Source organism: Sinocyclocheilus rhinocerous, unplaced genomic scaffold (assembly GCF_001515625.1).
Source record: "Sinocyclocheilus rhinocerous isolate Xijiao unplaced genomic scaffold, SAMN03320098_v1.1 scaffold1697, whole genome shotgun sequence".
Classification (NCBI taxonomy): domain Eukaryota; kingdom Metazoa; phylum Chordata; class Actinopteri; order Cypriniformes; family Cyprinidae; genus Sinocyclocheilus; species Sinocyclocheilus rhinocerous.
The window spans coordinates 628,166-653,134 of record NW_015629509.1 but is presented as its reverse complement, the minus strand read 5'-3'; the positions used below and the strand labels follow the sequence as shown (position 1 = coordinate 653,134).

Here is a 24,969-nt window from a genome sequence, read left to right as displayed (position 1 = left end):
GTGGCTGTTTGTTGTTTCACCTATCAATTCGTGTCGATAAAGTATAATAGGGTAAATCCTGTATAGTGATTTATCCTATATAGTGCTTGCATAAAGCAAGTAGTGCATACACTTGTAGCTGTTATGTATCTTTGTAAGTCATTGCAAGCCCTCTTTTGAGGCACGCGCAAGCGCACGAACACCCCCCCCCCGTAATAAAAAAAAAAACAAGTGGGCTCCCCCAAAGTCCACGGTATAGTTCGAACACTGTGCTGATCACATGCAACAAGCACTCAACGCAATCAGTTTAGTTGAATATGCAAAAGAATCAGGCACAAAGAACCATAAGTTATCAGTCTGAAGCAATTTAATGCCCTATATATATATAGAGAGAGAGAGAGAGAGAGAGTCCCATATTTTGATTGTTTTAAAAATGCTGAATAATGAAAATGAAAAAGCATGTACTTTCTGTTGCAAAAAATACATAAAACATTGAAATTATATAAAATACAGACATATACTACAATATGTCTGGAGCAATAACAACAACAACAATAATAATAAAATATCAAATTGCTGAATATATTCAATAGAATATATAACATAAATGGGTAGAGAACCAATGGCGTTATGTATACTTAATGCTAGTGAGACTAGCATTAGAACTAGAGTAGTTAAATTCGGATGCTTAACGTTGAAATAAATGGCACTTTAAAAAAAACAAAAAGTACGGCACAAGAAATAGCACTGTTTTTGTGTAGTGGGAAAGGAGGAGGCTGCAAATGAAATCATTAGGAACCCAAATCGTTAAGTGGAATCAGAACCAGAATCATTAAATTCCTAACAATTCCCAGCCTCACTCCCTCCTCCTCACACTTACAACGCAGACTTTCCCAGGGGGAAGGGGCCGCAGATCATCGGCCGTGCTGCGTCATTTGTATATTTGAAAATGAAATCCCACATGGCATACCTCACGCTGAGAAAATGGAGGCATTTACCCTGGCTAGCTCATCTCTGGGAGATAAGTTTTCATTAGGATTCTCATTTGCATAAAACTTGTTTCTCTCCCCGTTTATGCCACAGTTTGTATCTACACACCACGAACGAACGTTTGTTTTTCGAACGACTCCAATTTGGTTTGATGACATTTCACCTTGATTTAACATCAACAAATACGCCAGTCCACTGATGCCTGGCGAGTAGCTTAACAATTGATTGGTAATTATTGCAGTTAACAGAGCAGACGAACATCAATAGGAGGATCAGGGGTCTTATGGAGGGAGGATGGGTGGTCTATTGTTCAACTATGGATAGATATGTGTCATGACCATTTTTGTTCTCTATTTACAGGCGCATTTAAAGAAAAACGTGGGATTTGAGCTAACAAATGATTCATTATGATGAAAAGAACTGCAAACAAGACTAAATGGCGTGATCCTGTGTCTGATGGGGCCGTAAAATCCCAGGCTTGTTGCTCTGTGAACAGGAGTCGCTGCCCATTATTGCTTTTCATTTGATGCAGAACATCAAAGATATCCTGACCTGGAGTATTTAGCGCTAATGTGGCTGAGTCCTGAAATAAATCTGAAGTGAGAATTTCTAAGTAGTTTCCAGGCAATTGAGACGGCAGGTCCTTTTTATCTGCTCTGAAAACTGTGGTGGTGCATTGATTTCGACTCCTTCTGAGATCTCAGCCGCTTTTAGATTCAGCACTCCTGCTCTTTCCATCTCCCTCTACCCTCATCTTGCTCTCTCTCTCGCTCCTCTTTTTCTATCTGCTCTTTTATTTCCCGCAATAAAATCTTGGCATTTAGCCGTGCGCCATCTCCCCCTTAAAGAGATTCAGTTTGGCATCCAAATGTTACAATGACTATGCATGAAGCTCTTGTCCTTTTTGATTCGCACAGATTGACCAACACACTGGGAAAATACGAGCAACTGATATTTTGTCTAGTGCTTCAGGTAAAAGACTGTATCTTTATCGAAGTCACTGGAAGTAAATATGTTTCACAAGCCACTGAACCAGGGGACTATATTTAGTCAATACAGTCTAGTTTGGCGTCTGACAAGAGGGTGTAACCTTTACCCTTTTGTTTATGGATATAAGCAGTGATTCTTCTGTTTGTTGTGTGTGTGTGTAGTCACACACATGGAAACAGCTGTGAATTTAAAAGGGATAGTTTACCCAAAAAATGTAATTCTGTCATCATTTACTCACCCTTATTTAGTTCTAAACCTGTATGACTTCCTTTCTTCAGCAGAACAAAACAAAACAAAACAAAAAACAAAAAAACAAAAACAAATGTCTCACAAATGTTGCAACATGGCTTTGTTGTATTTTTGGCATAAAACATACATTCTGTCAACAAATAACAATTGTCATTTTTAATGTTGATGTAAAGCTGGTTATTTTTTTTTAAACAAATAAATACTGCAAACATTGCAGTTTAGTATGATTTAAAAAAAAACATATTGTACTTAAAAATGATGTATATGTTATGAAAACCTGTTAAGTTTTTTTTTTTTTTTTGGTACAAGTAAATTTGTATTTGCAAATAAATAAAAATTTTCTTCAAGTAGCAGTTTTTATGCTTGACATTTTTTTGGTTTTCAAATACATAAACTGTATTGCTCTGTAATGTTCTGTTTACAATTTGGATTCTTTTTTTAAAACTAGGATATTATATTGTAATGTAATTATACTGCAAACAAACAGCAAAATTGTAAAACCGTTTTGTGAAACAAAATTACAAAATCATTATGCTGTCTGGGCCCTTTTATAAACACAAACTCTCTTTTTTAAATGTTTAATTTAAATAACATACATTACTTTAAAACTAAAACGTTTCAAAAACATTGTAGTTTGATTGGAGGTTTGTGACATTAGACATTATATTGATGTTATGAGGCTACTTAAAGAAAACCAACAAGGTAAGCATATTCTCAATGTTTCCATAACATTTTATTTTGGTTGTGTAAAAACAAGACATATTTGCAACTAAAATTATCTAAAAATTGACCTAAAATGATCTAAAAACATAAACTGCATATCATGCTCTGGTTAAATATGTTTAAAATTCACAGAGAACATTGTACTGTAACAATCTAACTGCAACCAAAAAGCAACACTGTAAAAATGTTATGTGCTTTATGGGGCTGAGTTGTTAAAAGTGCTGCTAGTTAAAAGTGCACTTTGTGTTGTTGAACAATTAAAAAAAAAAAAATCTCACCCCTCTCTATGGAAACATTTAGCAGTTCGAAACAAAATGACAAAATTCTGATGCTTTTTGGGCCATATAAACAGATATTAGTTTTTTAAGTGTTTAATTTAAATGTCCAAAAACGCAGTAGTTTGATCAGAGGTTGTATAAAAATAAGACGTAAGGTCTAAGTTGACCAAATATGATCCAAATATGTAAACTGCAGATCATGTTCTGGTTGCAATTTTTGAAAAATATCCACTAATTTAGAATGTTACTGTAAAGTAACCTAACTGCAATCAGTGTAAAAGCGTTGTGTGCTTTCTGGGGTGGATTCTAACCACATTGCTTGTTAAAAGCTTGCTTTGTGTTGTCGACAAATCTTTTGTTTTTCACCCCTCTCTACGGAAACATTTAGCAGTTTGAAACGAAATTACAAAATCCTGATGCTTTCTGGGCCACAAGTCATTTTTACTACTTGATGACGGTCTCTTTATTGCAGCTCGCAACTGTTTACATGCACTGGGAAGGACCCAAATTACAGTGTGGATCATTAAGATTGAACCAGCTCTGCCATTAGTGAAATATTGCTCCATTGCCCCCAAAGACCTCCCTATGAAAACGCTGTCCTGATCTCCTACAGCTGCCACTAAATGCAGCTATTTTACTGTCTCATTATGACAGGCGAAAATCTATCATAACAGCCCAATCTTATTAAAGCAGCAGACATTATACTTTACAACAACACCGTGAGTGTGAACGTTTGACAACATTGCTTCAGTAAATGAAAGTCATTTGACTGTGTTACGGTTTTTCTTAAGCAAGCAGCATTCCAAGATCTTAGTTTTTTTCTGGAATAATATCAGGCGCTAAACACAGGTGGGTTACTTTTACACTAACACACATGAAAGTCAATACGGCACCATGAGGAGCCCCGGATCCCCTACAGGGTGATTGCAAAGCAATGTATTCGGTAATGAATCAACTAAAGAGTATCGATCGACAAGCAGATCACATTAGCTGCGGTAGAATAAAGTACATGGGCTCGCAGAAACCCGGTAACGTTTCAGCGATGTAGGTTATCAGCTCGCCTGGTTTGTCAAATGATGCTATATAATGTGAATCAAGACAGAAGCAAGCTTGCTTTTAAAGAAATTTTGTCATATTTACTCACCCTCTTGTTGTTCCATACTATATGACTTTCTTCTGTTGAACACACTCATAGACAATATATATACACTACCGCTCAAAATTTTGGGATCAGTAAGCTGGAGTAATGGCCGATGGAAATTCAGATTTGCATCACAGAAATAAATTATATTTTAAAGTATATTAAAATAGAAACCATTATTTTATATTGTAATAACATTTTGCAAGATTACATTTTTTTTCTGTATTTTTGATCAAATAAATGCAGCCTTGATGAGCATAAGAGACTTTTAAAAAACATCACAAGTCTTACTGATCCCAAACTTTTGAGCGGTAGTGTATATATATATATATTTTTTTTTTTTTTTTAAATATCTCATTGGTTTTTTAGCTTCAATGTTATTTGGACCTTAACATTCTTGAAAATAAAATATTTTTTGTTCTGCAAAACAAAGAAAGTTATACAGGTTTGGAATGACACGAGAGTCTGAGTAAATTGTATATAAATATTTTTGTTTTTACAATTTTGGGTCCAATATCACTAAATATAAACATGCATACTATAAACACAAAAACTTTTAAATGTTTTATTTAAATGTTATTTTAAAACTAAATGAAACATTCCAAAAAAAATTAACCGTTTTGTCAGGTCTTTTTTTTTTATTTTGAGAATACTTACAGAAAACCAACAATGTAGAAAATGTTAGAAAATTTATTTCAGTTAACCTTTATTTTATTTCAAGTAACAAACATTGATTTTGAATACATTATTTAATTTTAGTTAGTTAAACTAAAATGAGAAATATCGCCTTCAAAACGAAAAAATAAAATAACAAGTAACATTTTTTTTATGGTTTTAATTTCAGTTTTAGTTTTAGTTAACTATAATAACCCTGTTATAGATCAATTTTTGTAATCCAAATATGTCTTAAATCTTAGTGATGTACAATTTGCAAATGAATCATTCATTTAAACCAATTCTCTTAAATGATTCAGCTCATCTGCAAAACATTTTTGGATCACTCAATTATAAAACCAGGTTGATTAAATAACTGCTTTTAAGAATGAACCATCCTGATGAACTGATCTGCTAAAATAAACATCTCAAACTCCCAATGCTAATCTCAATTTTCTCAATGCGAATCTGAGCCACAGACACTGCCGGCGTATCTGACGTTACTGCGACATCCACGACCTGTGTAGAATGTGGAAGAACCACAGCGCTGAACTCTGAGTTATGATTTTAATAAAGAATCTACTGTTCTCCAGGATCCCGTGCATCATTTGAATGGAATGATTTGTCTTTTCTGCACACATTCGCTTGACTTTTAGAGAAATTTAAAGCCGAAAGACTGCAGGTATTACCCAAGCTCTACACGATAACGGTTTCGCAATTCTCTTAGTTAATGGGATAAATCAGGCTCCGGTACCGACATATCCTATATCCTGTCTTCAATAACCAAGAAAAGTCAAAACTCCACAGGTTTAACACTATTCGATCCGGAGAAATCAATACAGGATATGAATGGACTTCATTACATTATTTGTTCTTGGGAGAATACTTTTGATGCGGCGCCGAATCCATGCGTCTGCTTAGAAACAATAGTGCGAGTGCCTACAGCGTTTGTGTTTACACCGAGACGCTTCGTGTCTTTTGAAGAGCCTGATTCTCTCATTCACTTCTTCCATGTCCCTTCAGTTCTGACTACAAGTCTCGCTGATTGCAACAGTTCGAATTACAGCGCATTCACTTTTTGCTTTTCCAAAAGGTGCTTCGTTCTCCATTGACCCGGGCCTGACCTGAATTCGACAGGCGTGCGGAGAACGAAGCCAAGCCAGGCCCGGTTGAGCAGGTTTTATCCTGGAGGATAAAACATGGCAAAGGATCTGGAGAGGAAGCAGCAATCAGATGGACGCGGTCTCTCAGCAGTCAGATGCTTTGATGTGTTTGAAAGGACGCGTGTGTTCTCCGCAAACTCATCTTCCAGATCCAAACCCCACGATTCACAGCTCTAATCCTCCGCTAAACCCAAAATATTAACACAAAAACACATTTCCTTTCATCGCTCGCAGGAACATCTCTAAAGCAGGAAAAGCATCACAAATAGTGATTATATTGTGTAAGATGAAATACAAATTATGGCTTTTTAAAGGCGGCGGATCTGTAATTGAAAGCATTATGATTCTATCAGGAGCCCAAGTTATTCTGTAATTAAATTTTCATATTAACTCAAAGGACAAATGTCTGAATGCAAAAAAGCTCTTCAGATCCCAAGTGTTCCCGGTGAACAGGTAGGAGAGGGAAAGACATTACCGAAACATTAAATCAACCCTTAAAAATAGTAAATGCATTTATTCAAAGATAGAGAATCAATTTGCATACAGATTCACTATTTGATTACTCCCTAGACACAAGCAAGCCACGATGTGGAGAGCTTAGAAACACTTTTCGATCTACAATCTAAATATTATGCTTAACTATACTGTATCTCATTTAGGACAAAGTTTTCTAATTAAAACTTTGTATACAGCTGAGACGAATGCAGGACTGACAATACCAATTAAAAGTAATTGCGTATCAATGCACAAACACAATGCACACCATGACAAATTGTGTCATAAACTACAACCATACTCTGACTTGAGTTGCATTGATTATTAATTATGGTGACGCCACACAACAAGCAACCTCTTCCAGGTTCTGATGATGAGTTTGAGCAGCGCTGTGGTTCTAATGAGCTGTATTTTATAAAGTAATAATGTTCTTTAATATGAATGAAGGCTATTATAAAGCAATATACTATTTGAGAGAGTGAGGAAAATCTTGCATATAAAAGTAAACAATTCAAAATAAAAATCAGACATGCAAAATGCATCTTTACTGCTTTAATACGCATTTTTTATATTTCATCAAACTCAATTAACATTGTTAACTTTTTCCCCCATGTACAGCCTTCTATGGTGGTCTTAATAATATAGAATCATCATTAGATCATATTTCACCTCATGTTTGTAAAAGTACATGGAATGCTTTCATGAAAAAGTCCACATGGCCTTTTTATATCAATATTATATCAATATCTTCAGCCCTACACCCAGCATTTTGTTCATTTTCAGCTTAATTTGAATGAAGTGCTAATATTAAACATGCTGATCTGATATTGCACAATGTCTTGGACTGAGACTCGACCACGTACCTGTAACACTGCGGCTCCTGCATGAAGGAACTGCAATCCGGATTCTGCAGAATCGATGCCCCCAGTGGCCAGAATGGGAAAACCGGGAAGAGCTTTCGCTATGGCGGATACTGCTCGCAATGCGATTGGCCGGATGGCATTTCCTGCACAGATGCAAGCAAAAACAATCGTAGAAATGTATTGTTATCCACTGCAACCACTTTTGAACTGTATTAAAATAAAATAAAATAAAAAATAATATAAAATACAATAAAATAAAAAAAATGTGAAGATCTCAGATCTCGGGTGGATGGTCTACAGCGGGTTCGTTAAATGGCATCTCACCCTCTAAAATTTCAGGCTGAGTTTCTCTAGGGAGCTCTGCGCCTCCTTACATTACACCCTTTATTTATTTACCTGAGCCGCAATGTCTTGAATAAAATTAAAACCTCTGATCTGATCCCGCTGACAGACGGGGCCGTTTATCACATTAGATTTAACTTCATTTCACTGGCAGCCTTTTTTTCCCCTCATTGATCAGTGGGAGACATTGTCTCTCCTCATTTGGCGCTGGTGTCACTAAAGACAAAGAGCGCGGGCCAGCGCTCTCTCCCACACGCTAAATGACCCTTATTAATGATACGGAGGACTCGCGTTAAAGGAACACCGTCTCAGTCCATCTTCTCTGAAGAAGCATGTAAAGTTAATGGCATTTCCATGTATATTACAGAACATGCGTAACAGTAGCAAATAATAAAAAAAAAACATTAGATGCACATTCATCCTATATAACATAAAATAAGGGATATTATGTATGGTAGTGAGGTTGGTTTCCAAAAAAAAAAAAAAAAAAAAAATCATGGAAAGAAAAATCCACAAATGGGATCTTTTTAACATCATAACTGTTTCCTAGACAGTAATGAATGAAATGGAAAGCATATGCTTCTAAGACTTTTGTTAACCACTTACTGTGCGCCCCTATTTTTGAGCATTTTCTGAAAAACGACATACCCAAATAAAAAGGTAATAAATAGCACAGACACGCCTAAACACGCCCTTGGGCCGGTGCGGGTTAATTAACAGACTTTTGTCTCAGACTTTTATTGTGAGTAAAAGACCTAAATAATCTCATACATATCTCATTTAGATCTTCTAAAAATCTCAACCATGTTTTAAACTGTGGTCAGAGTTGCTAAAATACCAACATTTGCAATAAAAATCAAGAGATTTTAATACAATCCCAAAAATGTCTCATTAAATTCGTACAAGATATCTACTGCAATTGCTCCTAGTTAGGGTTTAGGATTTCAAACACAGAATGTTAAGTATTAAACTTTTTACACCCACATATTTTAGATTAATCTATTCACATTCATTTTATTGAACTATACTCTTACTAAATGACAAAAATGGTCAATTGTTAAATTCTCTTAATTTGCTTCTGCTTTCATTTTTCTTGACAATTTTATTTTATTTAAGTGAAGACAAATAAAAAAATGCTTCACAAGTAAACTGATCTTGACATTGAAAATATTTTACTGGACAATTATTTAATTTTTTTAATTTTATTTGTATGTATGTATTTATTTATTTTTTGATGCGTATGAATCAGAATATCATAGAGAATACATAGTGACACCCTGACAACTGTCCACAACACCCTATACCATAGCGGTGGATTTTGCACAAACAAGCACTATATTTTCTTCATAAAATATATAATCTAATTCAAAATTATTATTGTGGTTTGTTTATAAGTAGCCACACAAAGCCCACACCTGATCACCCTAACGGACCATCCGCTGTCTTTCCTGACAGTCACATTAGTATAATAAGCAATTTCTATGAATACCTGATTTCATGTTACAATTATAGCACCAGAAGACGGTGAACGTGTGTCCTCATTTAAATGTGATGTAATCATATATATATATATATATATATTTTTTTTTTTTGCTGTGATGCTATGGAAGAACCATTTTTGGTTCCTCATAGAACCTTTCAGTGAACAGTACTTAAAAAGACATTGTATTTCTAATCTAAAGAACCCCTTTCCACTATAACGAACCTGAAAAAGGTTTCATGGATGTTAAAGGTTCTTCACTGAACCAACCATGCCAATAAAGAACCTTTAGTTTTAAAAAATGTTCTTCACACTAGGAAAATATGACTCTTTTTTTAAGAACTGTTCATTAAAAGGTTCTTTTGGGGAACCAAAAATGGTTCTTCTATGGCATTGCTGGAAAAAAAAGGAATCCGTAGAGTAATAAAAGTATTAAAAATGTTGTTCATTGTTAGTTCATGATACCAAATTCATTAAATAACAAACTGAATATTATTGCAAAGTGTTTCTAAATTTTCGTAGAGAAACATCTGAGATAGTGACGGTGCAATAAAAAATTTCCTCTAAAATGAATTTAAGTATGTCCACACAGTCAGTCTATCTTCTGCAACACCATTCTGTGCACAAGCCAATAAAAAACATTTGAAAAGCCATGTAATATACTGACACACATTCCAGTCTACTTAGTCAGGGGACACTTAGCAGGTCTGCCAGCTGACACTCAAATCTAATCCAGGGGATTTAAACGGAAGGAGGAACCATATTCAGTGGCCATGCAGGAAGCACTTCTCAGGAGGAGATACTGACACCTCTAATTGCATTAGAAATGGATGAGCTACTCTCAACGACTGCAGCTTCTCCACAGGTAGAACCCTGTCACCCCGGCGCTGTTTACAAACACGGGAAAAAAATAATTTGCTTTTATGAGACTCCGATGGAAAAAAGAAATGAAAAAGAAGAAGGGGAGGGGGAGAAAGATTGACAGATGGCATCAAACTCCATCACGACCCTCGTTTTCTTATTGGGAAACAACAAGCCTCGTTGATGTTGTGTGTTGTCTTGCAGAAACCATTGTCAGGTCACTGGAGGGTCTGTGTTTGGCGGATGGAGGGGGGAAGGAGAAAGCTTCTCATCTTTGGTCAGTCTGAGGCGCTTACTAAAACGCTGCACGTCACACCTGCTATTCCAATGAATAATTCCGAGCACAGACGGATGTACGGAGAAATCAGACAGGACACCGAGGCCTGGAATTTGGCATCATCAAACAAGAAGAAGAAGAAAGGCAATAGGAGAAAAAAAAAGTCACGTACAAGGAGAGGCAATTAGGGAAATACACACAGACCTGACCTATGGTATGATAATGAACATCCTGTCTAACTCCCTCAAGCGTACACACACTTGCGCAGACAGAGAATGCTGGGAATGGTAATTGAAGCTGAGGAAATATACAAGAGCTGTTCATTTGTATCAGAAGAACATAAGTTATTGACGCAGAGGGCTGCAGAAGGTTTCACCGATCTGTATTTCACGGACGAAACCGAAAATGCGGAATCAGATGTGAGAAGAGTTAGAAGTCACGGAGAAAGAGTCAAAAACGTAGATGAAAAGCAGGAGCTTGAGGGCATGGTGGAGACGTCAAACACGCACACCCATCATTAGCATACTGTGTTAATGACTAATGGGTAATGCTCACACTGAACACCAGAGAGAATGGCCGAGCTTCACTGGGTTTGCTGTAAATATTCCTCTTCTATATCTATATATTCGTATTTCCATAATTAATGGAACTTGCTCAGGCAAGTGATGCATTACTATTAGTATTGCTCAAACTTTTACATTCTTAATCAATTTAGCTTGTCATTGTCTGGTAAAAATATCAAAATAAAAAGCCTAAAAACTTAAATATAGATACATTTCCTTGAGAAGCAAAATTGCACAAGCTATTACAAGTTATCATACTGGGTTAATTACAATTAACCTAAACCTAAGTTGACTTGAGAAGCAAAATTGTATTACAGTTTGTTTTAGAGAATTAATTGCCCAGTAATTTTTAATAAATTGAAATAATCTCTTTGATGAAATGATGGCATTACATTTACACAATTATCCGATTAAACAAAGTAACGTGCCAGAATCTGCTGAAAAAAGCAGGGGCCACAAAACCATCACAGTCTCGGCAAAACGGCAAAAACCAAACTGCAAAAAAATCTGAAATTATCTTAATGCAGGTCACAATGACGCAACATGGATCAAAAATAGTCAAAATGTGTTTATAAACATGGAAAGAATGTTAACAAAGCATAATACAAGGCCTTTTGTATGGGAACAGTGGAAGCTGTTTCTGGTATCATTGCTTTCTATATAGTGGTCAGAGATTGATGCATAATTCAGAGATCTGGTCAGCATGCTGGGCGTCTGTGGTCAGTTGAGGCCAAAGCATGTTTTGAAGTGTGTGTCAACCTCAGCAGAAATGTCACAACACCACTGACAAAGCACAGCGCCTCCTACAGCTGAGAAACTCAAATCAAATAATGATTAATGAATGAGCAAAGGACAAAAAAACATGTTACACTTTACTCTGCGAGTGCAAAATTCAAGCATACCTTTGCTTCTTGGTACACTAGCTGTTCTAGACAGTGGCTGAGGTATTTCAAAGCTTTTTGGATATTTGGAGAAATGTAGCATTACATCACTTGCTCACCAATGGATCCTCTGCAGTGAATGGGTGCCGTCAGAATGAGCGTCCAAACAGCTGATAAAAACATCACAATAATCCACCAGTAATCCACACCACTCCAGTCCATCAATTATTGCTCTGTGAAGTGAAAAGCTGAAAATGTGGATTAATGTGATGTTTTTATCAGCTGTTTGGACTCTCATTCTGACGGCACCCATTCACTGCAGAGGATCCAGTGATGTAATGCTACATTCCTCCAAATTCCTCTACATCTTGGATGGTCTGAGAGTGAGTACATTTTCAGCAACTTTTATTTAAATTTTTGGGTGAACTATTCCTTCAACAGATTCAGTTATTAATGAACTTAATGCCTAAATCAACAAACACAATAAAGATTACTTAAAATAAGAACACAACCCTTATTATTAGCTGGATAGTAGCAACATAATGTTGCAGAAGTTACGGTACAAGTTAATACACAGTTCCCTTTCAGTCGGTCACTCTCGACGTCACGTCGGATGACCGACGAAATTGGGATCTCGCTTAGAGAGACCAATCTACTTCGAGTGTAAACTAAACGAGCCAATGCACATTGGCATGCGATTATTGCATCCAGCGGTCATCCGACGTGACGTCTCCGTTCCCTCCTTCAGGGAACGAGGGTTACCATACGTAACCGAGACGTTACCTCTAATCAAAAGCAGGTATTTGTAATTATAAAAATCAGCCCACAAAGGAAGGCACGGGGGTGGATGATGTGCTGTAATTAACGCTTAAACTACTCATTATTACTTTTAGACGTGCAGAGCCATGTACTGTAACCTGTTCTAAATTTCTTACTTATTTAACACTAATCCAATTATGATGCAGATGAGGACAAAGCATGCACTGAAATCACTCACCCCACTGCATAAATAAATCAACACTTATGAAGATATATTTATAGATTACAGAAAAAAAACTCCCAAAAAGTCTAAAAAGCTTTCATTTGATTACATTTGATTGTGACAAAGAAATATTGCAGAATCTTCTTTGTTTCTACATCATGAAATTGACTTGTTTAAGTTTTCAATATCCTATATTTAAAGGTTTAAATTAGAATTTGAAACAAATTTTCAATGATGTCAGACTTTTAGACCAGTATTGATATATATTTAATATACACTACTGTTCGAAGGTTTATTCTAGTGCTGTCAAACGATTAATCGCGATTAGTCGTTTGACAGCACTAGTTTTTTTTTTTATAAATTAAGTACTTTTATACAGCAAGGATGCATTAAACAGAACAAAAGTGACAGTAAAGATGTTTATAATGTTTATTTCTACTCATCCAAAAGAAAAAAAAAAGAGTAATGATGCTGAAAATTCAGATTTGATATTACAGGAATAAATTATATTTTAAAATATATTCAAATAGAAAAGTTGTTTAAAATTGTAATAATATTTCACAATACTACTATTTTTATGGTATTTTTTATAAAATAAATGAGGCCTCGGTGAGCAGAAGAATCTTCTCTCAGAAATATAAAAAACAAAAATCTTACCAATCCCAAATTTCTGAGTGGTAGTGTATTATTACTTATTATATTATATTTAATATATCAACCTGATTTAACCTTATACATCAATTAGTCTATGAAGAAACTGAATACTGACACAATGCCACAGTCTCAAGATCATATTTCTATTGCATTTCTCTCTGACTGTTTGGTCTCTTTACTGGCTCGATGGACACAGAAGTGATTGACAATCTAATTCAGCGAGTGCGTTATAGATGCCTCTTCTGCCGTGTGTTCTTATCATTAGCAGTTAGCCTATGGTTATGTTCACAGCCCACTGCCACTCTCCGCCCATAAGATTTAAGGGCCTGCCCTTTAGAGAATATTTAACATAAAATTGAAATCTTGACAGCGGTGAGAAATCCGGCAAATTTAATTAATCAGATCTACTGTACCATGCTCTGTCCAACACGGCAGGCCGCAAATTAAACAGCCGAGAGCTCCCTGCATCCTTACCGTATCACCTCCTCTCCGAACACACTGATCTAGCTAGATGCAAATATGAAAAAAGCAAAAAGGAAAACACAAGCAAACAAACTCAACATATTTCCCAAGAGCAAAGATGCATTTATGACCTGAGCGAGAACCACAGATTCAGAACTGGGACTGTTTTTCTTCTTTATGCGGCGCCGCATCTGTGCCCAAACTCTCGGAGGATTGTTTAAGTAGTAAAGGAAAACTGTGTGTACTCAGAGTGTGAGCTTTTGCATTTGACGGTAATGTGGCTGAACGTACAGCGGGTGAGCGAGGCGCTCAAACGTGCCAGTAGACGAGCGGCGTTCTCTCACTGTCATTACAGAAAGATCACGCTTCTGTTACCTTCAGCATGACCATCACCACAACAAGCACATAGAATGAGGCATTATGGGTATGTTGGGAAAAGATGAGGTGAAATTGAAGCTCCAGGGGATAGAAAGTGCTGCACAGGTGTGTTTCTCTGAGGGTTGAAGGAATGAATTCTTAGTGATAAATAAAATGTTAAAGGAATAGTTCATACATAAATCGGTTATTCACTCTTTCAAATCCATATGATTTCCTTTCTTCGGTGGAACATAAATATTTTTGAAGAATCCACTCTTTTCACTGTAGTAAAAGTATTAAAGTTCAAACAATTGCGAATTTTTTTTATCTCAGTTTGGAAATTTTTTCTTAAAATTGCGAGTTTATATCTTGCAATTTTTACTTTTTTCCTGTCAGAATTCTGAGTATACATCTTACAATTCTGTGTTTTTTCTGCCACAAAATAAAAATATTGCACCTTTTTATTTTATACATTTTTACTTTTTTTTCCCTTTCTCGTAAGTTAACATCTTCCAATTCTAACTTTTTTCTTAGAAATACTAAAAATGCTGAATTGTCAGACATAAACAAAACAAAAAACCCAAACTTTTTATATATGGCAAATATATGGAAGCGCTTTTCCACCATGGGACTGAAAAAAAAAAAGAAAACAAAAAAGAGGTAATTGCGAATTTTTTTTGTCTCACAATTCTGACTTTTTTTTTGTAATTCTAAGTGTATATATAGCAGTTCTGATTTTTTTCCTGCAACTGCAAGTTTATATCCAGCAAATCTGACATCTTTTCTCAGAATTTTTAGATTTAAACTCATAATTGCGAGTTATAAAGTCCGGTTCTGAGGAAAAAAATTCCGACATTTTCTTACAATTGTGAGTTTATATAACACAATTCTGACTTTGTAACTTTGTAACTCACAAATGCAAGTTTATATCACAAAAATCTGACTTTGCAACTCGCAAATACGAGTTTATATCACAAAAGTCTGACTTTATAATTCACAATTGCAAGTTTATATCAGAATTGCAAGATAAAACTATTTTGCAATTACTTTTTTTTTAATTTATTTTTTAATTTTTTTATTTAGTGGCAGAAACGAGCTTTGCAACTCGCAAATACGAGTTTATATCACAAAAGTCTGACTTTATAATTCACAATTGCAAGTTTATATCAGAATTGCAAGATAAAACTATTTTGCAATTACTTTTTTTTAAATTTTTTATTTTTTATTTAGTGGCAGAAACGAGCCTCCATAGAAATAAGCTTTCATAAATAGTGAATCAAGACTGTCAGGATCCAAAATGACAAAAAGAGACCCTAAAGGTTTTAGACAAGTAGCCCATGACTTGTACAATAATTCTTCTTAAGTCATGTTAATTTTGTGTGACAAACGTGCTGTATCGTTATATTCACTAATAATATTCCCTGCTAACTGCTTCAAGTCATTTTGAATCATTCAGTCACTGAGTTGAAGTGGAGAAACCAAATCAAACAGATTCATTAAGAAATCATTCAGACTGATTTGGCAACAGATCTGACTCAAAAGAATGATTTGTTCACAAATCAGACATTGCTACTTCTCAGATGAACTCTCATAAACAGCTCTTCAGTGAATAACAACATAAAAATTTGTCCGCTAATTGCACTTTTTGTCATTTTGAAGCTTGACAGCCTCAGTTATCATTCACGTACTTATTCATTATAGTTGAAAGAGTTGCCAGGATATCCTGTAATTTTTTTTTTCCACAGAAGACAAAGTCACAAAGGTTTGCAACAACACACGAGTGAGTAAACAATGATAGAGTATTCATTTTTGGGTAAACTATCCCTTTAAAGAAGAGGAAAAGAAGTAGAGGGGCATAAGTGACACAGTGAGGGTCTCTCATGGGAACAACAGAGCGCTACATTCTCTCTCTCTCTGAAAATGGGAGGCAGACAGGCAAACACATCCACGGCCACATCCTGCAGCTCTCAAAGGGGCCCTGATTCCACCCAATCTATGACACTGTGCTAATGCACTCTCAGGAAGGTCAATACTCACACAAACGCACACACACGCACACACTTCTCAGCGCTCCGCTCAGCTATTGAAAGGAACCTCCCAGAGCACTTTTAATTGTCAGTCGCTACAAGGCACATACAGACACGCTGGAGTGAATCTAAAATCCATTAAATGGAAAATTTGAGTTGCAAAAAGGGAGGTTATTTTTATAACTTTAGTTAGGTAGGTCAACAGGATCAAAGGACGAGGCCTTCAATTTTAAGTCCAACATAACTTATTTTTATGTTGTTGTTTTTTTGGCTGCATGGATATATAAAGTACTACACTATTCTATTCTATACTGTACTAATCTATACTATACTGTTAGGGCTTTTAAATAGGTTTTCCAATTAAAAACATTAATTGAATAAATTATGATGTTGACACGATATGCTAAATAATTAATCCAATTTATTTGTTAAGAAAAATCTACAAGCGAGCTTGTAAACACAAACAAAACCAAAAAAAAAAAAGAAAGCTAAAAAACCTAAACAACACTCACACATGGTTCTAAAATAAAATAATAAAATAATAATATCCAATAAAAGCGAACTAAGGAATAATAATAATAAAAAATCAAACACGTTTCTAAAACAAAACAAAGCAAAGCAAAACAAAACAAAACAAAAGCAAGCTTAAAAACCCTAAACACTCACACATTCTAGCATAAAATAAAACAATAAAATAATAAGATAAAATAAAAGCAAACTAAGGAAAAAACTAATTGAACACTCACGTTTCTAAAACAAAACAAAAGTTCTTTATTTTTTAAACAACAACACTCACACATGGTTCTAAAATAAAATAAAAATAAAATAAAATACATCTAAGGAAAAATCAAACACTTTCACACATGGTTCAAAAATAATAAAATAAATTAAAACAAAACAAAAAAAAAGGAAGCTTGACTGTATTTGAACTCATTTATGAGCAGCTTGTAGCTTGGAAAGCTACTTACACTCATGAACACAAACAATAAATCTAAACTAGTACTATACTGAACTATAACTAACCCTATACCATATTGAATCCAAGTACCAACACATTGCAGTAACACAAATGCTAACACAAATATTCCTGTTGTATGCTAGCACTGTACTGTAATACACTCCACTGAACTGTACAATACTACACTAACAAGGCCTATGTTTTGTCTGAGAAGTAGAGAAACAGAATTCTGGATAAATATTTCATGCTGGCTTTCTCTAAGTTCGGTGGTTTTCAGTACGGTGTTTGTTTTTCTAAAGCATCATTTGTCTTTGCCATCCATTCAGTCTGACAAAAAAAAAAATGAAACATGCTTACTTGAAGTAGATTAGTTTCCCATGTCTATTTATACAGAACTGCACTTCAAAAAAGCAGTGTTTTCTGTCAGACGAGCACTAAATGTAAACGTGAGAGTGTTCGTTTGTGGGTTTTGCGTGAGTGTGTGTGTTGCGCTTGAGAAGTCTGGCGAGATGTCTGTGAAATAAAAGTCAGAGACTGTGATCTCACAGGTATATGATCACTATCAGCTGTGAACACACACACACTTTTGCGAGACTGATACTTTGCGTATGAAGTGTGTATGTGTGTCTCTTCCTGCAAGGACAATGTGTGTTTACACAAATGGGTTAAATAACTACAATCACTACAGATAAGAGGTGGTTATTGAGCTCAGAAACAGCATGCAAACCGCAGCTCTTCATCCTGAAGCTTAAGCCTGTTCTTACGCTTTGAGGTCTTCGCTGCAGGTAGGACAAAATAACAACATATAAAATCACTTTCTGCTAACTTACTTGCTTAGATCAACAATACAGCTCTCCCAGACACACACATTTTTTCCTGATGATACAAGCCGACTGCTTCATAATACTTAGAGCTTTTAGGTTTCCACTTCTAACATACAGTATATGTCATGCTATAATCACTTGCTCATCATTGGATCCTCTGCAGTGAATGGGTGCCGTCAGAATGAGAGTCCAAACAGGTGATAAAAACATCACAATGATTCACAAGTAAACCACACCACTCCAGTCCATCAATTAATGTCTTGTGAAGCAAAAAGCTGTGTTTGTAAAATTAATTTATCATTAAGACATTTTTAACTTAAAAAAATTCCTCCAATTTCCTCAATAATACTGCTTTCTCCAGTAAAAAGAAGTCATCTAATCTGAATCAGGAGACAAATTTGCACAGATCAAGCATTGTTTACAAGTGAAAACAGTCCAAATCTAAACAAACATGTTGGTGGATTTTGACGGAGAGATCAACAGTTGTGGAAGGACAATTAGCTGTTTGAACTCTCATTCTGACGGCACCCATTCACTGCAGGTGAACAAGGAATTTCTCCAAACCTTTTGTGATAAGGAAAAAAAAAACTCATCTACATCTTGAATGGTCTGATTGTAAGTAAATTTTCAGCAAATTTAAATTTTTGGGTGAAATATTCCTATGAAGTCAACACAAAATGCACTCTATTTCCATAAACTGATGCATTATGGAGTCAGGATGGCTATGTTTATTCATTTTCTGCCCAGAAATCAGGGGAAACAATTATCTAATAGAGGCATCAGTATTGGTATTGGTGATATTGGCCTTCATTCATAGCATTTAGTAAAAAGATGATATTAAACAAATATTTAAAATACTAAATCTTTAAAATAATGTCTTTATGTTGTTGTAATTTGGAGATTTAGTGCGAAAATATATATCAACATTTTAATGTTAGACAATTATTCACGATTAATTAGAGAAATCTTTGCAATTAATTAGTTTTTTAATTAAAAGAAAAAAATTTAAATGTAAAGTCGGCAACACCAAAGCAGATGAAGAGCCTGCGTGCTCGAAAAGTCATATGCTATGCGACAGTTTTTAAAAAAAATACATTTTTTGATACTTTTGGAGCTTTGGTGTTGCCGACTTTACATTTAAATTTTTTTCCACTTGTTTCTTAGTCGAGCACCCAGTTGAGATCGATGTGCGTGCTTTTGCCTGCTCTTCACTATAATTAAAAGAAAAGCCATAATATAATATAATATAATATAATATAATATAATATAATATAATATAATAAATTATCCAGGAAGCCATTCTGGCACTAACAAACAAACAATAAAAAATAAATACATTTAAAAAATGTAAAATAAAATATATGTGACATTCTGCAGTCTAGGAAAATGTCAAAATGCAATGCAACCAAATTCATGCCATTGCATCCATTCATATGCAATTGTTTTTTTATTTATTAAAATTTGTACTGTATATATGGGAGGATTTTGAATCCAGTTACAGTACATAAGAAGCAAGATCCAAACCAAATGACAAAAATCATAAAAAATTAGGTGATATTTGCGTTTTAGTAAATATATGTATATCATACTATAAAAAAGTACTGTACTATATAAACTATATATATACTATAAAAACTCTCTCTCTCTCTCTCTCTCTATATATATAGAGAGAGTTCATAGTCACCAGACTGACTATAGACAACCTTTCCGTGGGTGGGTCATGCACATCTATCTTTTCAAAAGGTACAAATATGTACTAATATAAACAAATACTAATATGTACCTCTAAGGCACTTGTATGCACCCTTTAGGGGTAAATAAGGTACAAAGATGTACCTTCTGAAAGGGTCCCGCCCCTGTAACAGCTTTTGTACCTTTTTTTTTCTGAGAGTGTATGTTAATGAGCTCTGGTTGTGCAGACACAGTTTGGAGCTGACAGATTTTGTCTGCATAGAACCTCAAATTATTTCCACAACAGCAAATTAGTTTTTTTCATGAGACGTCCCCTTTAAAATGAAGCACTGCAGCTAAAGCCCTGGTGAACAACAGTACATCATAGGTATATTTGTTTCCAGGCTGTTGGCAGCGTCAGTGCTGGCAGCTCGCAGGCCTGCAGGCAGAGCGGAGGGTGATGGATGTTTGGTGGGTGGAGCCGGGGAGACCCTTGCAGGCCGGGGCCGGCTCCGCTCCAGAGGGATGTCACCGAGCTGCAAACTGCCACAGCTTAAATGGGGAAAAGATGACATTGAGCAGTTCTGCTTACATAAAATACTGCTGCAATAGTTTCACGATTAATTTTTAATGTTGCACCTCAGCTAGCCCTGTTTCTGTCTCCAAACTAATGCACCCTTTTCCTGGTTTTCAGGATTGTGTGACAAAGAGGTAGAAAGAGAGGTGTGGACAGAGAAGGCCAGCAGATAAGAAAGACTCTGGCCCTTGTCAATCTGTCTAAACACACACACACACACACACACACACACACAAACAAACACGCACACACATACAATGAAAGAAGGCCTCATAAATGGCATTAACTATGCAACAGCACAGTGATACAGTACAGAGAACAACTGCATTCACATGAATTATTGAGGAAGGGAATGAACACACCGCTGGTCTGAGAATATATCCCAGAAGAGAGGTGTGTGTGTGTGTGTGTGTGTGTGTGTGTGAGAGAGAGAGAGAGAGAGAGAGAGCGAGAGAGAGAACATAAGCATTGTTAAGGCACAAAACATCATGCTATGGCGAATGCACAACACTTGATACTTGATCATACTGTTATCAGCATGTTTCTGTGAAATAAAAGATGAACAAACAATAAATAAAAAACAATAATGAATAAATTAGAAATTGACATGTTGTTCAGAAAATACGATAAGATACGATACGCTATGATACCATACAATAAGATACAATACTGTTAGGGATTTTAATTTAAAAATTAAACTAAAATAAACGTGAGCTAAGGAAAAAAATCGTACACACGTTTCCAAAATAAAATAATAAAATAAAATAAAATAAAATAATAAAATAAAATAAAATAAAATAAAATAAAATAAAATTGTGAATGCACAACACTTAATGAGACTATCGGCATGTTTCCATTAAATAAAAGATGATGGTGTTTGCAATGAAAATGTCATGATTGGCCCAGAGCCGTTTAATTTTGAATTTCAACTCCGTCTCCGTTTTCGACCCCGAAAACACCGGAGTAGTGTAAAAGACAGGCATAACCATAGCAAAAGTTATGCGTTTTAGAACGAAAATGCACTAGTGTAAACGTAGCCTTAGGTTGTTGCCAAGGCGTCGCTATGAGTTTGCTAAGGTGCTATGCAGTAAGTAGATAGAAATTGTCAAACAATTCATGCTAAATGTTAGTGCTGGGCGGTATGACCAAAAATGTATATAACGGTATTTTTCAAAATTATACCGGTTTCACGGTACATGACGGTATTTTTTTTTTCATGCATGGCCAGGTGTTAACCATATTTTCTACTGATTGAGAGAGGAAATACTGCAGTATATTGACTTAGAATGCCCTATTTTACTGTCATGATGAGCGAATATTGTCAAAAAATACCACACTAAATAGTGACTAAACACGACCCCTTTTAATACATGTTAACCAGATTCACTCTCATTTATAATCGCGGCATCGTCTGATAAAATCAACATGCATCTACACTATGCGGTTGTTTTGGCTATATTACATTTTTGTCTCATGCAGCACACTGCCTGCGTCTGAGTAACAAACTAAAAAAAGTGCTAAAGTCGCGCTCGTGTGTGTGAGACGCGGGAGCTGATGGCAGGGGGCGGTGGATATTTGTGGCGGTCAATGTGGATATTGTTGATGAGTTCTTCTGTGTCATCACGTTCTATTAGTTCTACAGCTTCAGTTTCGGAACTTTCAAGCTTAGTAATACAGCTGTGCCCTCACCACAGTGCACCAGTGAAAAGGGACCCCCTTTCAAACAGTGTCGCGTTCCGAACGTTGTTTAAGTGACATACACCGGTATTGCGGTATTTAAAAAATTCATATCATAACAAAAATAAACACTCGGTAGTAAATATTCGGTATGAACCGGTATACCGCCCAGCACTACTAAATGTCTATGTCTGGTTGCTTTGTTGGTGCAAATTGTTGTTAGTATGAACACATATGTTACGTTGGAAATGTTACGTTGAACAGATTCATAAAATAATTCATAGAGTGGCATTTTTATTAAAAAAGCGGAATATTTTGTCGAATGCTGCTCTTTATTACAAGTTTTCGACTCATTTATATAAATTATGGTGTATTCTGCTTTTTGGTTTGCATTAAGTACACATTTCCCTGTTGATGTTGTCACTCCAATTAATTTTTTTTAGATGTTTTATGGTTCACCACGTGAAAATCGGTTCAAACTTGATAGCATCTCCTCTCCACCAGCATGATCTGAGGTCATGAGCAACACTAAGTGAATCTTAGCTTAGCAAGTAAATAAATGGAATGGAAATGCTCTAAAGAAAGCGCCACAGTCAGAATCCTACAGATGTCAGTGGACGGATATCAGTGTGAAATCCATCAGCGTGATCCCCGTAGTGTGGTGAGGAAAAACATTATTCTTTTGAAGACACATCTGTCTAATGTCTTCATAGAGAGCCGTACGGCGGCGGAGAACATCAATATGCCATGGCAACCAGAGGACTGCTTTTCAAAGCTCTCTGTTGATGCTCAACACCAAGGATGAAAATGCTCTCCTGAAAGCTCTTGCCGCACATTCATAAAACAAAATATTCACATCGTAACTCTTCAGATGATGGAGAGGTTATCTGGGAACATCCTGAAGGACTACAATACATTACGAACTAGACGTGCCTGCTGGTTCTGTCCAGACTCATCTACCCATGGTCACCAGCAGAACCAGACAAGAGCGCAGCACTGCAGAGGAAAGGAAACAGTACCCAGCTAAAGCAATTATAGTTCAGCAGTCACAAGCCATTTCAGACACCATTCACTAAAACGACATACTTCACTGGAGATGAGAGACTTCATATAGTGAGGTCTGAAAGTCAAAGATCCCAATCTGGGATTCAAAACTATTTAAACCAAGAAATTCAAAAAGTTATATAATATGTAAAAAATGTTATATGTATATAATAGTTTTAATATATACATTATAAAAAATATTACTATATCAAATATTAAACATTCATACCTGATAAATTGTTATATAATATAATTAGGGCTGTCAGTCGATTAAAATTTAATCTAATTAATTACATGATGTGTCGATTAATTAATCTAATTAATCACAAAATAAATTTAACTGTGAAAATACCCACAAAAGATCATTTAAAGCTATTTTTGTGTTAAATTAGAAAGTATCAAGTAGACATTACAAATTGTATACATTACAAATAAAATAAATATTTCATTTGATTCAACATAAAATGGCCTAACATAAACTATGGAACATAAAAGATCATTTGAGAAACATCTCAGTATTTTGTGTTCATACAATGAAAGTCATTGATAACCAAAACAGCTTTGTTACCGACAGTCTTCAAAATACCTTCTTTTATGTTCCACAAAAGAAAGGTTTGAAACGACTTGAGGGTGAGTAAATGATGACAGAATTTTTTTTGGGGGGTGAACTATCCCTTTAATGTTATAATTATTATTATTATAATTATTATTATTATTTATGAAATTATACTCTTTATAAGAAACTTAATCTGCCAGCAGGTGGAGGTAAATGTCTTCATTCGATTCGTTCAAACGGCTGATTCATTCAGGAATTAAGTAAATGGCTCTTTTTATGAATGGGCCTTTAAATCATTGGTTCGTTCAAAACGCGGATTCATTCAGAAACAAATTACCACTGTGTTGCTCAGAGACGCGCAACAATTCTGATATGGCTTTAAATATAATATGTTCTCTGCAAAATTGTGCAAAAACACATAATATTGTGTTTAAAATATAACACAATATCAACTTCTTATTTACTGAACTGGTATATAATATTACATTTAAACTCGTGAGATTCGGGATAAAATAAGCACTCGTGTAATACTGCTCTCCCTGCTCGTGTGATATCATATGATAAATATGAGACAAAAACTCATACAGGGGCATTTTTTGCACCAATATCTTACATTTTAGGGCATAACTGCATTTATGGAGTTGTTGCCCTGATACATATTTGTCAAAAGTTAACTGTATGAAATATAAGATGATGTACAGGTCTGGGGGCAGGGCCAGTGCGTTAACTGCATTAAAATATTTTAATCACGTTATTTTTTCATAACGTCTCGGTTACGTATGTAACCCTTGTTCCCTAAAGGAGGGAACGGAGACGTCACGTCGGTGACCGACAAATTGAGATCTCGCTTAGAGAGACCAATCCACTTCGAGTGTAAACTAAACGAGCCAATGTACATTGGAGATGAGATTGGATAACACTGGGAAAACATACCCGTACCACCTGGAACAGGATGAGTTTGCTAAGAAATGGCAGAAGTCTGCCGGGGGGACTCGGGCTCTGAGTCTATAACGTGGACTTTACACATATGGGATCCACTTACGTCTCTACATATGGAACCCAGCCCTCTACCGGTTCTCACGGATTCATCGAGTGAGGGCCTGGTGTCGGATGTTCTGCCACGTCTGGCTGCCGAGGGAATGAAGGAGCTCGACAGGGTCTACAGTACGGACACTCTGGAGAAGTTTTAGCAAGCCGACACTAAACCGGGGCCTCTCAGTGCCTCTACCCGTTTGAGGTGAGAACACAGGA

General features: G+C 35.6%; 1 protein-coding gene across 1 annotated transcript in view; it reads right to left on the bottom strand.

Annotated features, from left to right (window-relative positions):
* LOC107739013 (dihydropyrimidine dehydrogenase [NADP(+)]-like) overlaps window positions 1–24,969 on the bottom strand; it is a 202,235-nt gene that overhangs the window by 17,243 nt on the left and 160,023 nt on the right. Inside the window, 1 exon segment of the mRNA XM_016550973.1 lies at window positions 7,526–7,668. Coding sequence (XP_016406459.1) covers window positions 7,526–7,668 — 143 coding nt within the window.